General features: G+C 38.9%; 1 protein-coding gene across 10 annotated transcripts in view; it reads left to right on the forward strand.

Moving 5' to 3' along the window:
* The first annotated feature begins 330 nt into the window (after nt 1–330).
* MED8 (mediator subunit 8) overlaps nt 331–18925 on the forward strand; it is a 36684-nt gene continuing 18089 nt past the window's right edge. For 5 of the 10 annotated variants that reach the window (XM_039050962.2, XM_039018342.2, XM_039051171.2 and 2 more), the window contains exons 1-8: nt 393–553; nt 657–956; nt 1351–1475; nt 9667–9791; nt 9906–10089; nt 11250–11357; nt 11459–11520; nt 13941–14222. In XM_039050962.2, coding sequence (XP_038906890.1) covers nt 742–956; nt 1351–1475; nt 9667–9791; nt 9906–10089; nt 11250–11357; nt 11459–11520; nt 13941–14222 — 1101 coding nt within the window. In that variant the 5' untranslated portion in view covers nt 393–553; nt 657–741. Of the gene's footprint in view, nt 554–656; nt 957–1350; nt 1476–9666; nt 9792–9905; nt 10090–11249; nt 11358–11458; nt 11521–13940; nt 14223–18925 lie in introns of all 10 variants that reach the window. The other 5 variants (XM_090315174.1, XM_090315168.1, XM_090315178.1 and 2 more) reach the window with 2 other exon arrangements.

Here is an 18925-nt window from a genome sequence, read left to right on the forward strand (position 1 = left end):
ATTATATCGTGTTTAGGTATTATTGATTTGATTTGAGGCTTCCGTCGTGAAAATTATCAAATCATTCGTACATTGACGAGCAATCACATCAAACCAGGGAATTTCAAGCGAGAGCGAGAGTGTTTAATCAAACGAGAGCGAGATTTACCTCGTGAGGCTGGTGTAAGGGCAATTTATGTAATTTTGTATGGCGATGATGTCAACAGATGGTCAATTGATATTATTTTTTAAAAATGAGTCATTTGGCATTTTGGACCCAAAAATTGGGTCATCTGTACAAATTTCCCATGATAATTTCATAAAGCATAAGACCACCTTTCATTGATTAAAAAAAATACCAAAATTTTCATTTACGCCTCTTATTTTAGCCATCTATCCAACGAAATAAGTCCATTTTCTAGTTTCTCTTACCCCTAAATCTCGAATGGATTCTGCTTTCAGGTAAAAACGGTATCAACCGGAGCACCTCAGCAAGCCTGGCCTCCCAGCGAGACCCCCGAGCGAGATCTACCCTTGCTTTCTAATTTGTCAGTCTGGTTAGCGCCGCTATCACGTAAGGCTTCGCTTTTTTCTATTTTTTTTTTTTTTTACTCTCGACAAATTATTATTTTCATAGGGGAGAATGAATATTCTAGTAAAACTATCTATCACTGTAGGATTCCTATTCAAGATCAAGGATCACACACGCCGTACTCGTTGTATGCCATTTGCATCAAACAGGGCAACTGGTCTCTCTCTCTAATGGCAACCATGGACGGAGCGGTCCAGACTCAGCCTCAGCAGCAACAGCCTCTCCCGGCGCAGCCGGTGGCTGTCGCGGAAAGGCTTAACCAGGCAGTACAGCAGCAGTTGAACCTGGAGGCTCTGAAGAATCGAGCTACTACTCTATTTAAAGCCATCTCTCGGATTCTCGAAGATTTTGATGTCTACGGTCGCACCAATACGACACCTAAATGGTTTACTTTCATCTTCCGCATCATCTTATCTCGTGATATTTTCCAAATTTGATTGAATTTTAAGTTCCTGACCGGCTTTCGATCGATAGAAAAACTAACATTGTGTTGTTTGAATGTTGAGAATCGTTTTTTTTTTTTTTTTTGCCGGAGAATGAAAAGATAATAGGGGAAGGAGAAGCGCTCGAGAGTGTAACTTCTTTTATTTTGCTTCGTCTACACTTCCTATAGTAGCCCGTTAGTGTTAGAAAGTAATTTCTTTTTTTCCCTATCTCGTGGACTAACATATACCGACTATTTTTCTGAACATCAAAGTGTCATAATCTCTATCTACCTATCTATATATATTTCGAATTTCTCCTCATCTGGCTAACTGTATAGTTGATTTTTACACCAGGCAAGACATATTGGGGCAATATTCTATGGTGAATCTAGAGCTTTTCAACATTGTTGATGAAATCAAGAAAGTTTCCAAGGCTTTCGTTGTACATCCAAAGAATGTTAATGCAGAGAATTCTACAAGTATGCCCCTGCATCCCCTCCAAGTATTTGATGAAGTAAAAGGAGAAATGATAAGTTTCTGTTATGTATGCTTGAAATTACTTCGTAAAGACATTGGGATAATGCATGCTTGTTTATTATGAACTCCATCCTTGAGGAAAGGCAACTGGGATTTTTTTTTTCTTTTCCTTTTCATGAATGATTTCCTATAATTAAATGCAGTTTTGCTTTATTTTCATTTTTATAAGGAATTTTTTTTTTATTGATGGTATGAGATTAAAAAAGAGGGGGTAAACCTCAATCCAAGAGAGTTACGTAAAGTCTCTCCAATCGAATAAAAGAAAAGAGAAGAGTAGTGATGGAAAAAAGGAGAGCATTTATATGAAGTAGTAACCAAATAAACCACAGATAGAAAAACCCAATCAAAAGAAACTTCCTTATCTTTAAAGACATTTTTGTTTTGTTTTTTTTTTTGGCAAGTACTCCAGTAGAATGCCCCAACAAAGTTCATCAAAAGAAGATCCTTTTCTATTTTAAAAGGATGTTCGATAAGAGTCAATCTAAGCATAGCTTAATGTATAAGACACAAATTACCATCCCAAGTCATCGGTTTGATTATACCATTTATATTCCTTGGTTATTATGAGATCAGTTTGATGGAACGCAATTGTATTTATGAGATCAGTGGGTGGGAAATAAGTCCCCATGCTATAGGTTCCTTGGTTATACCATTTATATTCTATTAAAGTTCATTTTGTGTCTGTTTTTTCAGTGTGGTCCGGGAGCTTTGTTTCGTTTTCTTTTGGGATTCGATGGTGGTTGAGTTCGTCCTTGATTGGAGAGGTCTCGTTTAGGATCAGGAGGAAGGATGTCCCTTTCTAAAGTCTTGACCCTTTGAAGGGTTTCTCTTATGAATCCTTCTTTCATTTGTTTTTGGACTCGTCTCCCATTAGTGAGTTTGTGATTTCTTGTGGAGGATCAGGATTCCAAAGAAAGTCATGTTCTTTGTTGGACAAGTCTTACTTGGCCATGTGAACACCTTGGATTGGTTTTCGAGGATGTCGTCTTCGTTAATGGGTCCTTTTTGTTGTATTCTTTGTCGGAAGGCAGAGGAAGACATGGATCACCTTCTCTTGAGCTGTGAGTTTTTTTTTTTTTTTTTTTTTTTGTATTTAAAGAATGGGATTCATTGTTTGAAAATTCAAGAGTATCAAGACAATCTCAGGTCTTTTCATATCATTTCCCTTTGTTTTTATTTCCTTATTAGCTCAACTTTGGTTCTCTTTTTTAATGATCACCCTCGAAGGGCCATTGTGTCATCAAGAGGAATTAAACAAGGAGACCCATTTTCTCCTTTCTTATTTTTTTTGATAAGTGTGGCTTTTAGTGCCATAACTGGAAATGCTCATTCTAAAGGCATCTATGAAGGATTTGTGGTTGGAAGAAATAAGGTGCATATGCCTCTTCTGCAGTTTGCGGGGTACTTTGCTATTTTTAAGTATGATGATTATATGTTTGTTAGTCTTATACGATACATTGAGTTTTTTTGAATGGTGCTCAGGCCAAAAAGTTAATTGGGAGAAATCGGCACTTGGTGGGGTTAATGTGGAAGATTTCATGTTTTTTTTTTTTTTTAGATTTTTCATTGAAATAATAAATGAGTCAAATGCTCAAAGTACATAAAAGGAAACAATAATAAAAATCTTCTAACTTGCCAATATAGTGCAAGAATCATCATACAAAACATAGACTAAAGTTCTAAAGAAGAAATAAAAACAATTTAGTTGAACAGAAATCTCAAGGTGAATAATCATCAAAATGCTTAGCTATAGAATCACTTGATAAGACTTTGACTCGAGCAATCCTAGGGCGATATGAATAAGGAAGTGTCATGTTTTGAGAGAAACGCTGAATACTCTCCTTCCAATCTAAAGTCTAAAAACCGCAAGTGGCACAAATTGACTCCAAAACTTAGAGATACTCATCCACCGGCTTTGCGAATTCAAGTTGAACTATCCTTACAAGAGCCAAAGAAGGGGAACAAGACCAAGAATGCTCGTCATTACGTTGCACCATGTAGAAAAATGTTCTTTTTTTTAAAAAAAACACCCATTAAGCCAATTGAATAGCAGTGTTAAATTCTATTCTCTGGTTGCTTATCCCACAACTTTCAACCTATTATCTGGTAATGATGTAGTGTCACACCCCCTCCTGAGCTCCTCTCTTGAACCTGAAAGGAGGCACGAGGACAGCAGATACCACCCTTTTGTGATATCTACTGCCAATCTCTTACTCAACTAGCATTAACTCAACTTAGCTGTATTAAGAATTAACCCACTGTTTTATTTATCAGAAATTACAAGAGTTTTACAAACATTTGCCCCAACCCATTTTAACTACTATAGAAAATACATTTAACTCGTGGTAGACCTCGTCTTCTCACAACAACCTGGACTCCTCTACTAATTGCGAAGGGAAACATAAAAGAAAAGAGTGAGCTTCAAGAAGCTCAGTGAGTGGTAAACAACTTATAGGATCTCTTTCAACCTTTTAGAGACAAATAAATCAATTAGCATATCCACATAGCGAGGTTACTCGAGGTTACTCCTCAAACCTCATGCTTGAATGAGTCCATTCTCTGTTCTACCTACACATACGGTAGATAGTTAAACATATTCCTCATTTTACTATTATGTGCTCATAGATCTCCCTCGTACGGACTCAGAAGCTAGACCCGTCGGTTCTCTGACCATCTCATATGAGGTTCCTCTCACAGGCTTAGGAACTAGGCCCTCATGACCCCCTGACCATTCCGTGAGGTTCCGTCACAAGCTTAGGAACTAGGTCTTTCGACCCCCTGACCATCCCAGGCCACATATTCTCATCATCTTTCAAGCTACTCGTACATCTATATATGAATAGATTTATATAGATATGCACAAGACCTTAAAAGAATACCACTCATAGTTTGTTAGCAGGGATCTCCTTTCCTTCCCAAGTTCCCTAGTTTCCCTTGTTTCTTCTCTAGCTCTCGGGCCCACTCTAACTGATATGAAATTATGCCTTTAGATACCTTTGGACAGCAGTTGGACACAAGATAGTCTTTCCCTAAGTAGTTGGAAGCATGGCAACACCTTCTAGACGCTTGGAATTCCTCTGATCAACGCATAGGCTCAAGCATGGATGCATGGCAGCATTGATAGCATGGCCTCCCTTGATTAATGCATGGGCCTTACCTCGAAACCCCAATTTCCCCTAAAATTCTCCTTTTGAGTCTTCTTTGAAGGGAATTTGAGTTGTGAGTTGAAGGAAGTTCTCCTAAGGTATTTATAGGCCCTCAAAGGTGTCCTTGTCACCCTTCCTATGCCACCAATGCATGACACATGGTTTGCATGAGAAACTTATGTGTCAGCACCATGCAAAGCCCAACGCAACACCCTTGACAACTCTTACTTGCATGTGAGCTTGAGGTGTCTTCGCCATGCACAGTCCAACGCATAGCCCCCCTTGAAATGCTGTTCCGGCCTTTTGCATGTCCTATTATGCGTCCACTTCACCCTTGGCTTGATCGGGGCTTCATTTGGTTGAGCCACGTACCCCATTTTGCTGTCACTCTGACCTTGCTCTCTAAGTTTCCAAGTTAACACATACTGACCTAGGTTGGGTGCATGGTTGCTTCATCAACAACCCTCTATGCATCCAACATCTCCTCTATGCGTCCATCGGGTGCTTCCAACGCATGGTCCCCTAGGTTTGGACATATGGTTTCTTAACTATGTCACCAACTTGACTTTTACTCACCACATAGTTCCCTCTTTGGCCTATAGCAAGGGCATGTGCCCACCGTACATTTCCCTCATAGGTATGCATCCAACTAGGGTTCTTGGGCTTCCTTGGTATAACTCTTTCCTCAAGGGTTTGTCTTATGCTTTCATCTTGCTCCTTATAGATCCAAAATGGAATCCACAAGGTCTACTATGCGCCAAACCCTAGTTCTATGCGCCCAACCCTAAGCTTATGCGCCAATCCTTCTTTCACTCCCTTCTCCCTTGGTTTCTATCTTCTTCTTAAAGCATAGCTTACTCTTTCAAACTTGAGGCATAGCCATGTGTCCTCTTTTCTCACTTTTCCTTCAAGCATGTGCCCACATGGCCATCTGTGTGTCCAACACCTCATCTATGCGTCCAATGCTTCTCTCTTTAGGGTTTCCTCCACTTGTAGTGTCCTATGTTGTCCAACACTTAGTCAATTTCTTTCCCAGAGTACCCTATGTGCCCATCATGCCTTCCCTATGCACCCATTATACTTCTTTATGCGCCCATCTTGGTGTTCAATGCTTGGTTTCCTAGTCTCATAACAAAATCTCAAAGCATAGCTTCCCACATCCCTAGAAATCCGAAGTTGTCCAAAATCTCCCCTTGGGATGCACCTGCTATGCGTTTAACATGCTATGGCTTTGGCCATGCACTGAACTCCTCCAAGATTCTCCATCCTCTCCTACGTGATGAGTTCAACTCTTATTCCCATAGCATAATTTAGACACTTGGCCAAATTTTTTACTCCAAACTACTATGCCTCCAACACTTAAAAATGTTTCTTCCTCCAAGGCATAGTTTAGGTACTTAGTTTAACTCTTCCCTTCCAAAGCTTGAACTCTGAGCTCTTCTCTCCACCTAAGGAAATCCTGTGAGGGCTCGGGTGTTACTTGTAGTCTCTCTCAGTGCACCATTGTTCCAACCATTAAGGAGAAAAAGATGTGATTTTTCGGCCAAAGGAGATGTTTTTCTCTATAAACAGTAACCTCATAAACGAATATCACCCAACAAATGTGAGAATACCTCCTGATTTACCAAATGCTTCCAAGGAGATCCTACCAATTCCATTGGAGTTCCAATTGAATTAAGGAATTGTAGATCAATACTAATTGTGGAAGTTGGTTTTGTAAGAAATGTCTTAATGCTATCAATTTGGATGTTTCAATGAGGTCCCTAGCAACCCAAGAAACGGTCTTCATTTACAAGACACCTCATGAGAAGATACTATTTTTTGTAGTTGAAACCCACACGTTGCCACTGAAGATGGAAATTTAGAAGGTATTTTGGAGGGAGATATTTGTAAATCATTTACAAGAGGTGGATGATTTTGTAAGAAAAGTGTATTGTAGGCTTCCCCCAATTGACCAGGTGTGAATTCCTCTTCACTACTTAGGTTGACATCTAATTCATCATTTGAATCCTGAGTGAGATGCTTCTTGTAACTCAGAGTGAAGGTTCCTTGAACAAAAGAAATATTTGAACTGGGGATTGTAAAATTGGTTTGGACGATAACGGGTGAAGAATGGCGTTCACTTAAGGGTCTTATGCCTTCAGGTATTAAAGCCCGAGCGCAATTATCCTCCAAGAAATCAGGCTTGGACTAGTGGTTTAATAATGCTTCGATTGAAGATTGATTCTTTTGACCTTTGTAATTCAACGAAGAGAATGGAGAAGTTTTTGGACTCACCCTCCCGTGCCTTCAATTACATGAGCAATTTCTTTTACTTCAAGATGGAGATTCTAAAATTTAAAAACCAAGATGAGGGAAGAACAGACCGTGGACGAGAAAGAGACTCTTCAAATTCTGAGACTACAACAAACTCGATTTGAATCTTTGTTTGGTGGATTTGTCCCTTTGGGGTTGATACTTTGGTTGAAACGAGAAATTAATTGAATCGGCCATATTTTCTCAATTAGTGTAGTGTGTAAATTGGTCTTTAAAATACCTGGAGAGGAGAAGAGTTATCTAATACAGCCAATTTCAACCACTCTGCCTTTTCTCTTTCTGCCATTTCTGGAACAATAAATGCAGCCACTTTTATCCCTTCCTCCTTCCCTCTTTCTGCCTTTTCACTAACCAAGCCTCCTTTTGACGTTTCAATACCCGAAATTAATGCTACCGTTGCCAACTCATTTGCCTTTTCATTGCCCACGCTATTTTCCTCATTTTCCAATGCAGTGGCTTTTGGTATTTCCTCAAGAACTGCTAGAATTGTGTATCTCGTATTTTTTTTTTTTTGAACAAGAAACAAAATGAAAGATGTTACAAGTGTATGAAAGGAAACAAACACTACCAAACAAAATATAATAAAAAAGGATCAGCAAATGCACCAGGATATCTCAACTGGTTGACACTTCCATAGCATTCTCATCATATCCTAAAAAGTAGAGCAGAAATTCTATAATGGTGTATCTTGTATTGGAAATGATGAGGGGGGGTGTCAACATAGTTGAGAAGTCCGGGTGCATCTGTTGATCCTCAATTTTCAATTTTCAGTTCTTGTTTGCTTTGGTTTGATATTTTGTCTCTTTGCATCTTGTCTCATTGTAATTGAGCTATTGCTCTTTTCATTATATCAATGAAAAGTAATGAAAAGTTCTGTTTCCATTAAAAAAAAAAGAAAAAAGAACTGCTGGAATTGGATTATCCTTTCCATTTTCAAAAATATTCCACAAAGCCTCCGCCCTAGTCTCTCTAATTCGAAATTAAGGGAGGCTTTGATTTGTCAGGACATTCTACACACTATAAGGAGATTTTTGGCATCAGATTTTTTGGAAGATTTCATGTTATATCAGTTTTCCTCATGATTGAATTGCAAGATAGAATCTTTTCCTATCACTTATCTTGGTCTTCCTCTTGGTGGTCATCCAAAGAACCTCTCCTTTTGGCAGCCAAATTTTGATAGAATTCAGAAGAGGACACATGACGTGATGTAATTAGGTTCTTTCTTGTATCCTTTATATTATATGTCACTTTTCCTCATGCCTTCCTCAGTAAGCTTGGAATTGGAACGTCTATTGAGATCGTTTTTTTGGGAAGGCAAATAGGGCAGCGACATTAATCATTTAATTTTCTTGAAAACGGTTTTTTTGGGATAATAACAACAATTTTCATTGAGAAACAATGAAAGAATAAGAATACACGGGCACTATCTCTCAATCAAGATGGTTCTGTGTCCTTCTTTTAGGATTTTTCTACCTCTTCGTGGAGTTTTTCATTTCGGCGTTCCTTCAAGGATTTCGAGATTGTTGATTTCCAGAATTTAATGCAGCTTCCTTCCAAGTTCATTGTTTCTATTAATGATGATTCTCGAAAATGGTTCATTAAATCCTCTGGAAAATTCCCAGACACGGTTTTTGGATTCTTCCTCTCCTATGAATAAGGCTTTATTTGGTGCATTATGGAAGCCCAAGAGTCCAAAGCATATCGATATTTTGATTTGGATTATGCTCAATGGTCTACTTTTTGAGTGTGGTTATGCGTTTTCATGTTGGTTCAAGCCTTTTCATATCTTCACCATTCATTGGGTCTTCTCAAATATTTTTAAGGACAATGTTCTTCAAGTTCTTACTAGAATTTGGCTGGCTCCATTGGCACATCTCCTTTGGACTAATGCAGTTAAAGCTATTCTTTCAGAATATGACACGAGAGGAAGCAGAGAATCTTGTAGAACCCTTCCTTCTCTCATTTGATTGTTCTGATTCAGCCCGTTATAAAGCATCATCTTGGTGTTCTTTATCAAAGCTATTTGACGGTTACTCAATTCAAGACATTTCACGTTGTTGGGACTCTTCTATCTTTTCTCATTTTTGAATTGTTTTATTTTGTTCTTGTTCTTAATAGGATTTTGGTGTTTGGCCTTGCTCTATCTTCTCAATTTGTTACTTCGGTTCTTTTGGTTTTTGTCCTATTCTTGTATTTCGAGTATTAGTCTCTTCTCTTTTTCATTTGCTTAATGGAAATTTTGTATCCTTTTCAAAAAAGGTAGAGCTTTGCTCTTGCCCTTAAAGGCTTCGTAATCCTAGCCTTCCATTCTCCCACAGAAGAACAATATTTTCTCATTTAATAAGGCATATACCTGTTCTATCACAATTTCCTTTTCAAAGAATTATTTTAGAAATGCTCTCCAAGGATTGAATTCCCCTGAAAGGCATGACATGAGGTAAATGAGAGATTTAAAAGTGTGGCTTAGAGTGAGTCTCCCGCATAAAATAGAAGAGTTTTTCCACCTGTTTCTTTAATGCTAGAAAAGGTTTTTGTTATCTAAAATCAGTCTTCTAAGTATTACACATGATCACTCGACTAGTATTTCGAGAGAAATGAAAATGGAACAATCATTCATTTATTTGTAGAATTTTGATTCCCACTAAAATTTTCTTCCTTTTTGTGAGCCCAGTACTACCAGTTATGTTGTCCTCAAAACTATTGCCTGAGATGGAGGTAGACGACAATTCTAAACGAGAGCAGTTGCTTCTTGGAATGCACAACATGCCAGTATCTACACAGATTGAGAAATTGAAGGTACTAGAAGTTCGTTAAATATCTGTAGGTCGTAGAACTCCTCGAGTTCTGAAGAAATTCGTTAAATCGCATACTTTCTTGTGTATCTGGCATTTAGGTTTACCTTTCTTACAGACTAGAATTGAAATGATTGGAGCAGCCTGTGAAAGTGCTGAAAAAATATTAGCTGAAACTCGGAAAGCATATTGTTTCGGAATGCGTCAAGGGCCAGCAATAGCTCCAACTTTAGACAAGGCTCAAGCTGCAAAAATTCAGGAGCAAGAGAATTTACTCCGAGCTGCTGTTAACTTCGGGGAAGGTAATATTTTATTACTTTTATAGTCATTGATTAATATTTTAGCTTTAATTAGTTCTAGTTCATATATAGTTTAGTACTATATTATTGGTAAAATAAAAAGAGACTAATGATCAAACTACAACGAAACAAAATAAACAAAAATGTTGAATATAGCCGATACACCCCAAAACAACCAATAATTTGCACTTGAAAAAGACATAGAAAGCATTTGATAACAAACTAAACAGAGAGAGAAATAGATGACCAACAAAGAGAAGAAGTGAAAACTGCCGATAAGACATAGCTCTGAATCAAAGATCTGAATGCAAATCTACCCTTTAACCTGAACAAAAGCTTAGAAAAGACTTGTCAAAGTTGAGTCGACAATGAAGAATGTCGATGAAACACATAAAATGTAGATAATCGATGGAAGCACTTTTTCCTCTCTACTTCAATCAATGCTCCAAGAACAGAAGACACAATTTCATCCAAATTAGATCTCTGAACTGGCGAGGCAGATGAACAGCTTTAAGGCCTCAGGATGTGCAAAACTTAACACTAGAACCAAGTTGTATTTTGACCACAATTTCCACAGAATTTCTAGCGACCAAACTTGATAAGTTCTTTTTATAACTTCAAACATTCAACTAAAACCCCTGCACCAACTCTTGAAGAAGCAAAAATAAACCAAGCTGAATCAAAATGGTCCTTAAAGACCAACTCTCATTAGCCAAATGTTTAAGACCTTCCCAAATAACGAAATCAGGAATCCTAACTAAATGATCTTAGCTGGCAAAAAGGATGAAAACTTGTACTAAGATGGGAAAATCGGAAGTTAACCGGTATTAAGTAGCCTCCTTAGAAAAATTCCAGCAATGTCAATAAACAATTAACCCACATAACTAGGAAACCATCTGACTTTCCAAAAACCTCCACATCTAACTTTCCAAAAACCTCCACAAAGGATCATTAAATAATCTTTTATTCTGATTAGAAAAGCAATCAACTATCCTAAGGAGAATGATGATTGGAGACTTTATAAAGTTGTAATCTGCAGGCTTCAATCAGAGAAGAAAGTAATCTAAGAGAATTTCATTCGCCTTTATATTTTTCTTCTCCCCTGCTCTTTTCATTATGTACAATAGTCGTGCCTTGTACATGAATCTTATATTAACATGCAGGATTAAGATTACCCGGTGAGCAACGACAAATTACACCAACACTTCCTATGCATTTGATAGATGTGCTGAATGTAGGTGATGGAGTGCAGAGTTTTAATGAAACGTCTGGTAACATTCATTTTTCTTTTCAAGCATAAATGGTTTATATATTACTTTACTAAATTGTACACGTGTAGTTGTTATAATCAATTTAACAAAGTCTCTTTCAGGTATGTATACAAAGAATACTCTTACATCAAATAATATTAGTGGTCAAGGATCATTGATACAGGTTAGATGATTTTCTTGCTCCTTGAAACGTGTCCTCAATGTTGATTTATTTGTATCTTCTTGAGTTATAGAATGCATTCTAAGTTCTCCAAGGGGAAACAACTTTTGGCTAACAGATTTCATTTCATTCGAGGTTCCCTAATGTGTATGATCGAATTATCTCCTATCAGTTGGTCCCTAATTTTATTTGGATTTATTTAGTTGTGAGTTATATGTTTTATTACTTTTCCCTTTTTTGAGCCTTGGGTTTGGATTGTAAAAGCATCTTGTGAGGGATGTCCTTTGGAAAGAGGTGGATAAAGGAAAAGGCTCACATTTGGTTAGTTGGGAGGTCAATGGGAAGAATATTGCTAGTAAGTAGCATGGCCTTCATTGCTTTGAATTGTTGTCAAGTGGGGTTAAAGGCACGTACCAGAATTTGTGGAATAATATTTTCCTTGAGCTCCCTTCCAGTTCCCATTTTGTCCGTTGTGTAGTGAGGGAAGGTAAGGAAATGCATGCTTGGGAAGATCAGTGTCTGAGGGATAGATCCCCTTGCTTTACACTTACTTGTTTATATAGTTTGTCTTTCCTTAAAAATTGTTAGATCTCTGATTTCTTGGTTTGGATAAGGAGCTTTGTCTCGCTCTCATTTGGGTTATGTCGTTCCTTGTTCAATAGAGAAATGATGGAAGTTGTCTCTCTTCTATCTTTGATGGAGTTCCATTTTAGGCTTAGGAGAAGGAATGTTTGTGTTTGGAGTCCTCATCCCTTAGAAGGATTCTCTTGCAAGTCCTTCTCTTGACATTTGTTGGACCCCCCTCCCATTAGTGACTCAGTCTTTGATGTTTTGTGGAGGATTAAGATTCCTAAAAAAAGTTAAATTCTTCACTTGGAAAGTTCTACTTGTTCGTGTGAACACCATGGATCGACTTTCGAGGAAGATGCCCCATTGGTGGGTCCTTTTTGCTGTATTCTTTGTTGGAAGGTAGAGGAAGATTTGGAACACATGCTTGAGTTTGCAAGGTATGTGTGGAATTGCTTCTTTAAGGAGATTGGTTTTGTGCTAGCTTGTTAGAGAGATGTTAGAGGCTCAATTGAGGAGTTCCTCCTCAATTCACCTTTTAGTGAGAACTGAGAAGGGTTGCTTATGTGGTTTGCGAGGGTGTCTTCTGTAATGGGATTTTTGTAGGGAGAGAAATAGCACAGTTTTTAGAGGTGTGAATAGAGATCCTAGTAGAGACGTCCGTGGGGCGAGGTGAGGATGGGATGACTTCCCTTTCCTCGCCCCATTTTCATTCCCCATCCTTGCAGTTTTTCTTGTTTAATTTTGTAGGGATTGGGACAGGAGTTCCCTACGAGGAGTTCTCGAGGGTTGGTTCCTTGCGGGGAATTATCTCCTGTTTAACTTTCTTTAGAAAAATTCAATGAAATAATTAAAAATTTCAATTACATAATTAATTTTCCACTATTAATCCTCCTATAAATGGCTAGTTCTCATGAAAAATTCTTAAATGTCTTAAATGAAGTAAAATTTCATACTAAGTTAATTAATTATTCGTACATAAGAGTTTAAAAATGCTTCAAACATATCAAATTATTCATATAATATCATTATTATCCCATAAAAGTTTAAGTTAATTCAAACATATACATATTTTTTTATGTATCCATGTGTATACATATATAATTTTCCACTATTAATCCTCCTATAAATGGTTAGTTTTCATGAAAATTCTTAAATGTCTTAAATGAAGTAAAATTTCATACTGAGTTATTTAATTATTCGTACATAAGAGTTTAAAAATGCTTCAAACACATCTAATTATTCATATAATATCATTATTATCCCATAAAAGTTTAAGTTAATTCAAACATATACATATATTTTTTTACGTATCCATGTGTATACATATATAATTTTTTTAAAAAAAATAGTAATAAAAATAAATGGAGAACGGGACCGAGGAATGTATTCCCCCTCTCCACCTCCATTTAGCTTCTTCCGCAACTCCCCCTCCCCCCCGCCCCCCAACAAACATATTCCCTCCCCATCCCTCCTAGGGGTAGGGTGGGTTCACATGGAGAGAATGGACATCTTTGGACCCTAGTGATATGTGGTTTTTTTTGTGAGGTTTCATGTTCTTTTTGGGCTTCGATTATGAGGACTTTTTGTAATTACTCTATAGACAATATTTTACTTAGTTGGAACACCTCTTTATAGTGAGTTTTTTTTTTTTTTTAGGCTTGAGTTTTTATGTCATTGTATTCTTTTATTTCTTCTTGATGGAAGTTTCTATTACAAAAACTTTGTATTTTGCATCATAACATCAATGGTTTCCTTATCTTACTTTCTCGTTGTCCTATACACATGCATATAATTAGGAAATTCAATCCTTTGTAAGAGTGCTGTTAATCGTCCTTTTCACTTGATATTTAAAGCAGCCTCCTGGATCACAACTTGTTGGAAGATCAGCTGCTTCGCCTTCTGGTGCCACGAGTGCCACATCCTTTGACAACACAACGTCGCCATTGCCATATGCTAACTCTCCAAGGTCAAGTGTGAACATTATGAACACACCTTCTCCTCAACAGCAGACCCAACAACAGCAACAACAACTTCAGCAAGTCCAACAAAGGCAAAAAATGATGCAACTACCTCAGCATCAGCAGCTCCTTGCTCAACAACAGATGAGGCAGTCTTCTATGCAAGGAATAGGGCAGGTAATGCTTGCTGATACTTTAAGTAAATAATAACACTTCGGCAATATAGTCAGTAACAATTTTCTCATTGTTATTAGACTTTCTATCCTCTCTAACGCTTTTTTTAATTATTATTTTTTATAAGAAACGATGTGTGTGTATATATATATATATATATTCAAAAGGTAAAACACCTTAGGGTCGAGGGTAGAGGAAACCCCCTCCTAAGAACTAAGAAGCTAAAAAAATGCTCTCCCTCTCTCCTTCTTTTCTCCCTTCCCCCACGCCCTCCATTTCGACCACCCCACCAGAGCTCACCATGCCCTCCCTAATCTTCCCTCCTCTTGACTGCCTCTCTCACCCCTCTTCTTCTAACCTTCTTCTGGCTCCTATCCTTCCACCGAACTCCTCTCTCACTCTGTTTCTGCCCTATTTCCAGCCATGGCTTCTTTCTCTTGCCGCATCCTTGACCACGCCTTCCATATGGAGCAAGAAGGATCGAACTTCCTTTTAAAAGACATAAAAAAAGGATAGTCCATTCTTCTCTCCTTAACCTCAATTAAATGGCTTCTTGAGAGCTTTCGCAGACTACTATATGGTTCCACCTTTGGGTTTTTCCTTCTAAAGGAAAGAGTTGATCAAAGCTTCATGAGGCTTGCCAAATTTCGTGCAAAGGAGAATTGGTTTGTAGAATGTGTTGTTTGGCCAATCACAGGAGGAAGAAGGAACATCCACACCCCGTTCGGCAACGAAAAAGTAGGATGACAAGACTTTAAGGAGATGATCGATAGCTGCATCCAATACTTCAAAACATCCCCTGTTTTCCAAGTTAGTTCTTCTTCACCTCCTCCCTCTCCTAAACATAGGCCAGTCGGTCGTACCAGCCTTACTCCACCTCCCAGTGGGAACTCTACCCTCCCACCCTCCCTTACTCCACCTGTGAAGAAACAGAGCAACCCTGCTTTCTGGTTAAAGAAAAATGATGATGTCTTGCCTGAAAATTTTAGTAATCTTTGGCTTATTTCAAGACTTATGGCATCAAATGGGTGGAAGGAAATTGCGGTAGAACTAAGTAAGTGTCTAGGCACCAATGTCATCATTAATCCTTTGTTTGCAGACAAAGCTCTCATCAAACTAAGCCAAGGAAACCTCAACGAAAAAGTGCCAATTCAGGGTAAATGGACTAAGTTCGGCCCTTTTCATCTTCATCTGGAAAAATGAAATTCATTCAGTCATGGAAGACCCTCAGTAATGCAAGGTTATGGGGGTTGGATCACAATCAAAAACCTTCCCTTAGATTATTGGTGTAGGAAAACTTTCGAGGCAATTGGGGCTTATTTTGGTGGTTTAATTTCAATTGCATCAAAAACTCTTAATCTCATCAACTGTTTAGAAGCGAAAATTGAGTCAGGAAGAATTTATGTGGATTCATGCCAACCACCATTGAAATTAAGGATGATATTCGTGGAAGTTTTTACTTAAACTTTGGTGATATTGCTTGCTGTTATCAGCCTTCAAAACTACCCCCTAAAGTCTTGTTTAAAGATTTCTCCAACCCAATAGACCTAGTTCGGTTATAAAATGTTCTAAAGGATGAAGATGCCTCCTCCTAATTTGATTCAATTGAATTATCCAATTGGTCTTTCCTATTGTCAAATAAATCCAAACCTAAGTTCTCACGAAGTCCAAGTGCAAAAGCAGAAAAGATGAAAGAAATCCAAAAGCCACAAACTTCAAATAACAATCTGGGAGAAATAAGGGAAATCGAAAAGCCAACTTGTGTTTTTATTGAGGCTAACGAAGCAAATCAGTTAATTTTGGAATCTGAGAAGTCCTCCCTCCATTCACAGCCGTAGCCTTCTGAAAAGGCTTTTTTTAATTCAAAGGAAGTCAAAAAGCCCCCATTGCAGCTGCAACCATCCGAAAGGTCCTTTGGCATTCTAAAGGAAACCGAAAAGCCCCCTGAATTAATTGCTGCTCCAGATAAGGCACCTTGTTTAAATTTGAAAACCCCTCGTGTTTCACAGTTAGATATTAATTCATTTGCTGCCATTAAGATGAAAGAGAAAGAAGTTCCAGCCACTACCTCCCCTTTGAATTTGAAAAGCCACCTGTGCCAAAAAGAAAAAAGAAAGCAAAATTTTGTGTCCCTTGCAATGTGGTGCTCCCTTCAGTTTCTTCCTCAGTTGAGCATGTCTTAGCCAAGCCCGAAACCCAAGCTACCCATCAGCTTTCCTCTTCCCCTGTTCTCTGCCTCAGTACATCTCCCCTGCTTTACCAGATCACTTGACCTCCTTGCCTTCACTACCTCAAACATCCGATCCCCTCCTTGCCCTGCCCTCCCCTGTCCTAACAGAGCAACCTTTACCTCTGTCTTTGCATCCTCCAAGCCTCCTCATCCTCCCCTAAATACTAAACCAACCCTTAAACCTTGCAAAGCACACCAAAAACGGCTAAACAGAGACCGCCACCCCTCGTGCCTCTTCAAAACTTTTCCTAAGCACTTTATCAGAAGAAAGCACCTGAGGGGCCACCCCAAAAGCCTCGGACTCACCCTCAACTCAGTCTCCAGCCAGCTCTAAGAAGCCAGAATCCCTTCTCTCCCAAAGCAGCCTTTTAATTCTAGGTCAGATTATCCATCTTCTCTTCCCCCTTCCAACCCAGCTGGACCACTACCCAAAGAAATCCCCATTTTCACCCCTAAACCTCAATCAATCATTGAGAGGGATTGCCCTCCTGACTCCCCTTTCAGTATTAGTACAGAGGAAAACGATTGGTTCATCAATTCAGAAGATCAAGATGAGCCAATTCCCGAAGTATCCCTACTTGCTGACCTAACTACCCTGTTTCAAACAGGGGAGGACCTTACTGCCAAGGCAAAAACCCCCAACCCTGCCCATCCAGCCCCCCCTTCAACCCCTTCTGACCTTCCAGCACATCTACTGAGTTTAGTCACTAACTACAGCCTATTATTGGACTAATCATTGGTTGGCATTGATCACTGTTCTCGAAAAGATGAAGATAGTATCCTGGAACACCAGAGGTCTCAAAGATTGGGATTTTCTAGAAAAAGTGCTTCAGGCCAATAACTTCAATAAGAAATGGATAGAATGGATTTTGGGATGTGTCAAAAACCCACTTTACTCAGTCTTCATTAATTGGAGACCAAGGGGAAGAGTGGCCGCTTCAAGAGGGCTAAGACAAGGTGATCCTCTTTCCCCTTTTCTTTATCTTCTAGTCAGCGAAGTTTTGAGTGCATTAATTTCCAGACTCAACCAATCCGGCATCATTGAAGGTTTTTTAGTAGGCAAAGAGCAAGTTCAAGTCTCCATACTCCAATTTGCGGATGATACCTTATTGTTTTGCAAATATGACAGCACTATGCTGTCAAAACTTAAGCATACAGTGGAGCTTTTTGAATGGTGTTCAGGGCTGAAGGTAAATTGGGATAAATCAGCCCTCTATGGCATTAATGTGGATGATAGTGAGTTCTATACTACAGCAGCTTCTTTGAATGTTTCGGCTGACCACCTCCCTTTCTATTATCTAGGGTTGCCTCCAGGGGGCTACCCGAAAAGGGCCTCCTTTTGGCAGCCGGTCCTAGACAAAGTACAAGGTAAACTCGAAAAATGGAGAAGATTCAATCTATCTAGGGGTGGAAGAGCCACTATTTGCACCTCAGTCTTTTCAAACCTTCGAACCCATTACTTGGCCATCTTCCTTATGCCCGAAGGGGTAGCAACTAAAATGGAAAGGTTAGTACGAAGCTTCTTTTGGGAAGGTAATAAGGGCAGCAAGCAAAATCACTTAGTTAAATGGGAATTGGTTCAAAAACCTATAGCAGATGGTGGTCTAGGTCTTGGGGGGCTCAAAGCTATGAATGTTGCACTCCTTGCTAAATGGGGTTGGAGATTCTTCAATGAGGAAAACTCTCTTTGGGGCAAAGTTGTTAGAAGTATTCATAGGATGCTTTTGATTGGCACACGGCAGGGAAAGGTGGTAAAAGTTTGAAAAGTCCATGGATTAACATCTCAAAGACATGGCTTAAGGTAGAATCTTTGGCCACTTTCAAACTTGGTAATGGCAGTCGAATTGCCTTCTGGTTAGACACTTGGGAAGGGCCCTCCCCCTTCAGTATCCTTTTTCCTAGCTTATTCAGAATTACCATGCTACCCAATGGCTCAGTTGCCGATCATTGGAACAATAGCATAGCTTCGTGGTCCATTAATTTCCGAAGATCGCTCAAAGATGAAGAAATGTTGGCCTTCCAAGACTTGTTGAGGAAAATTGTAAGTAAAAGTTCTCTCTCTTTTGATAAAAGAGTGTGGTCCTTCTCAACCACTGGCCAATACACCGTTAAATCCCTCAAAGGCCACCTAACACCATTCTCCCCCTTGGAAAAGCCCATCTTCTTGGCTATTTGGAAAACAAAAAGTCCAAGAAGAGTCAACATCCTTATTTGGATTATACTTTTCGGTCAGCTGAATGTAGCTGAAGTCCTCTAGAGAAAGCAACCAGCATCCTCCCTTTCCCCCACAGTTTGCCCATTCTGCCTACAACATAGTGAGGACTCCCTTCACCTCTTCTTTATATGCCCTTATTCAAATTGGTGTTGGAAAAAGCTGCTGTGTTTTTTCAACCTTTCATGGATCTTGTGCAACGATTTCAAAAGTAACGTGTTTCAGCTCCTTGCCGGCCCCATTTCCCACAAATCCATTTGTTTG

Source organism: Benincasa hispida, chromosome 1 (assembly GCF_027475165.1).
Source record: "Benincasa hispida cultivar pf3 chromosome 1, pf3_genome.v1.1, whole genome shotgun sequence".
NCBI classification, from domain to species: domain Eukaryota; kingdom Viridiplantae; phylum Streptophyta; class Magnoliopsida; order Cucurbitales; family Cucurbitaceae; genus Benincasa; species Benincasa hispida.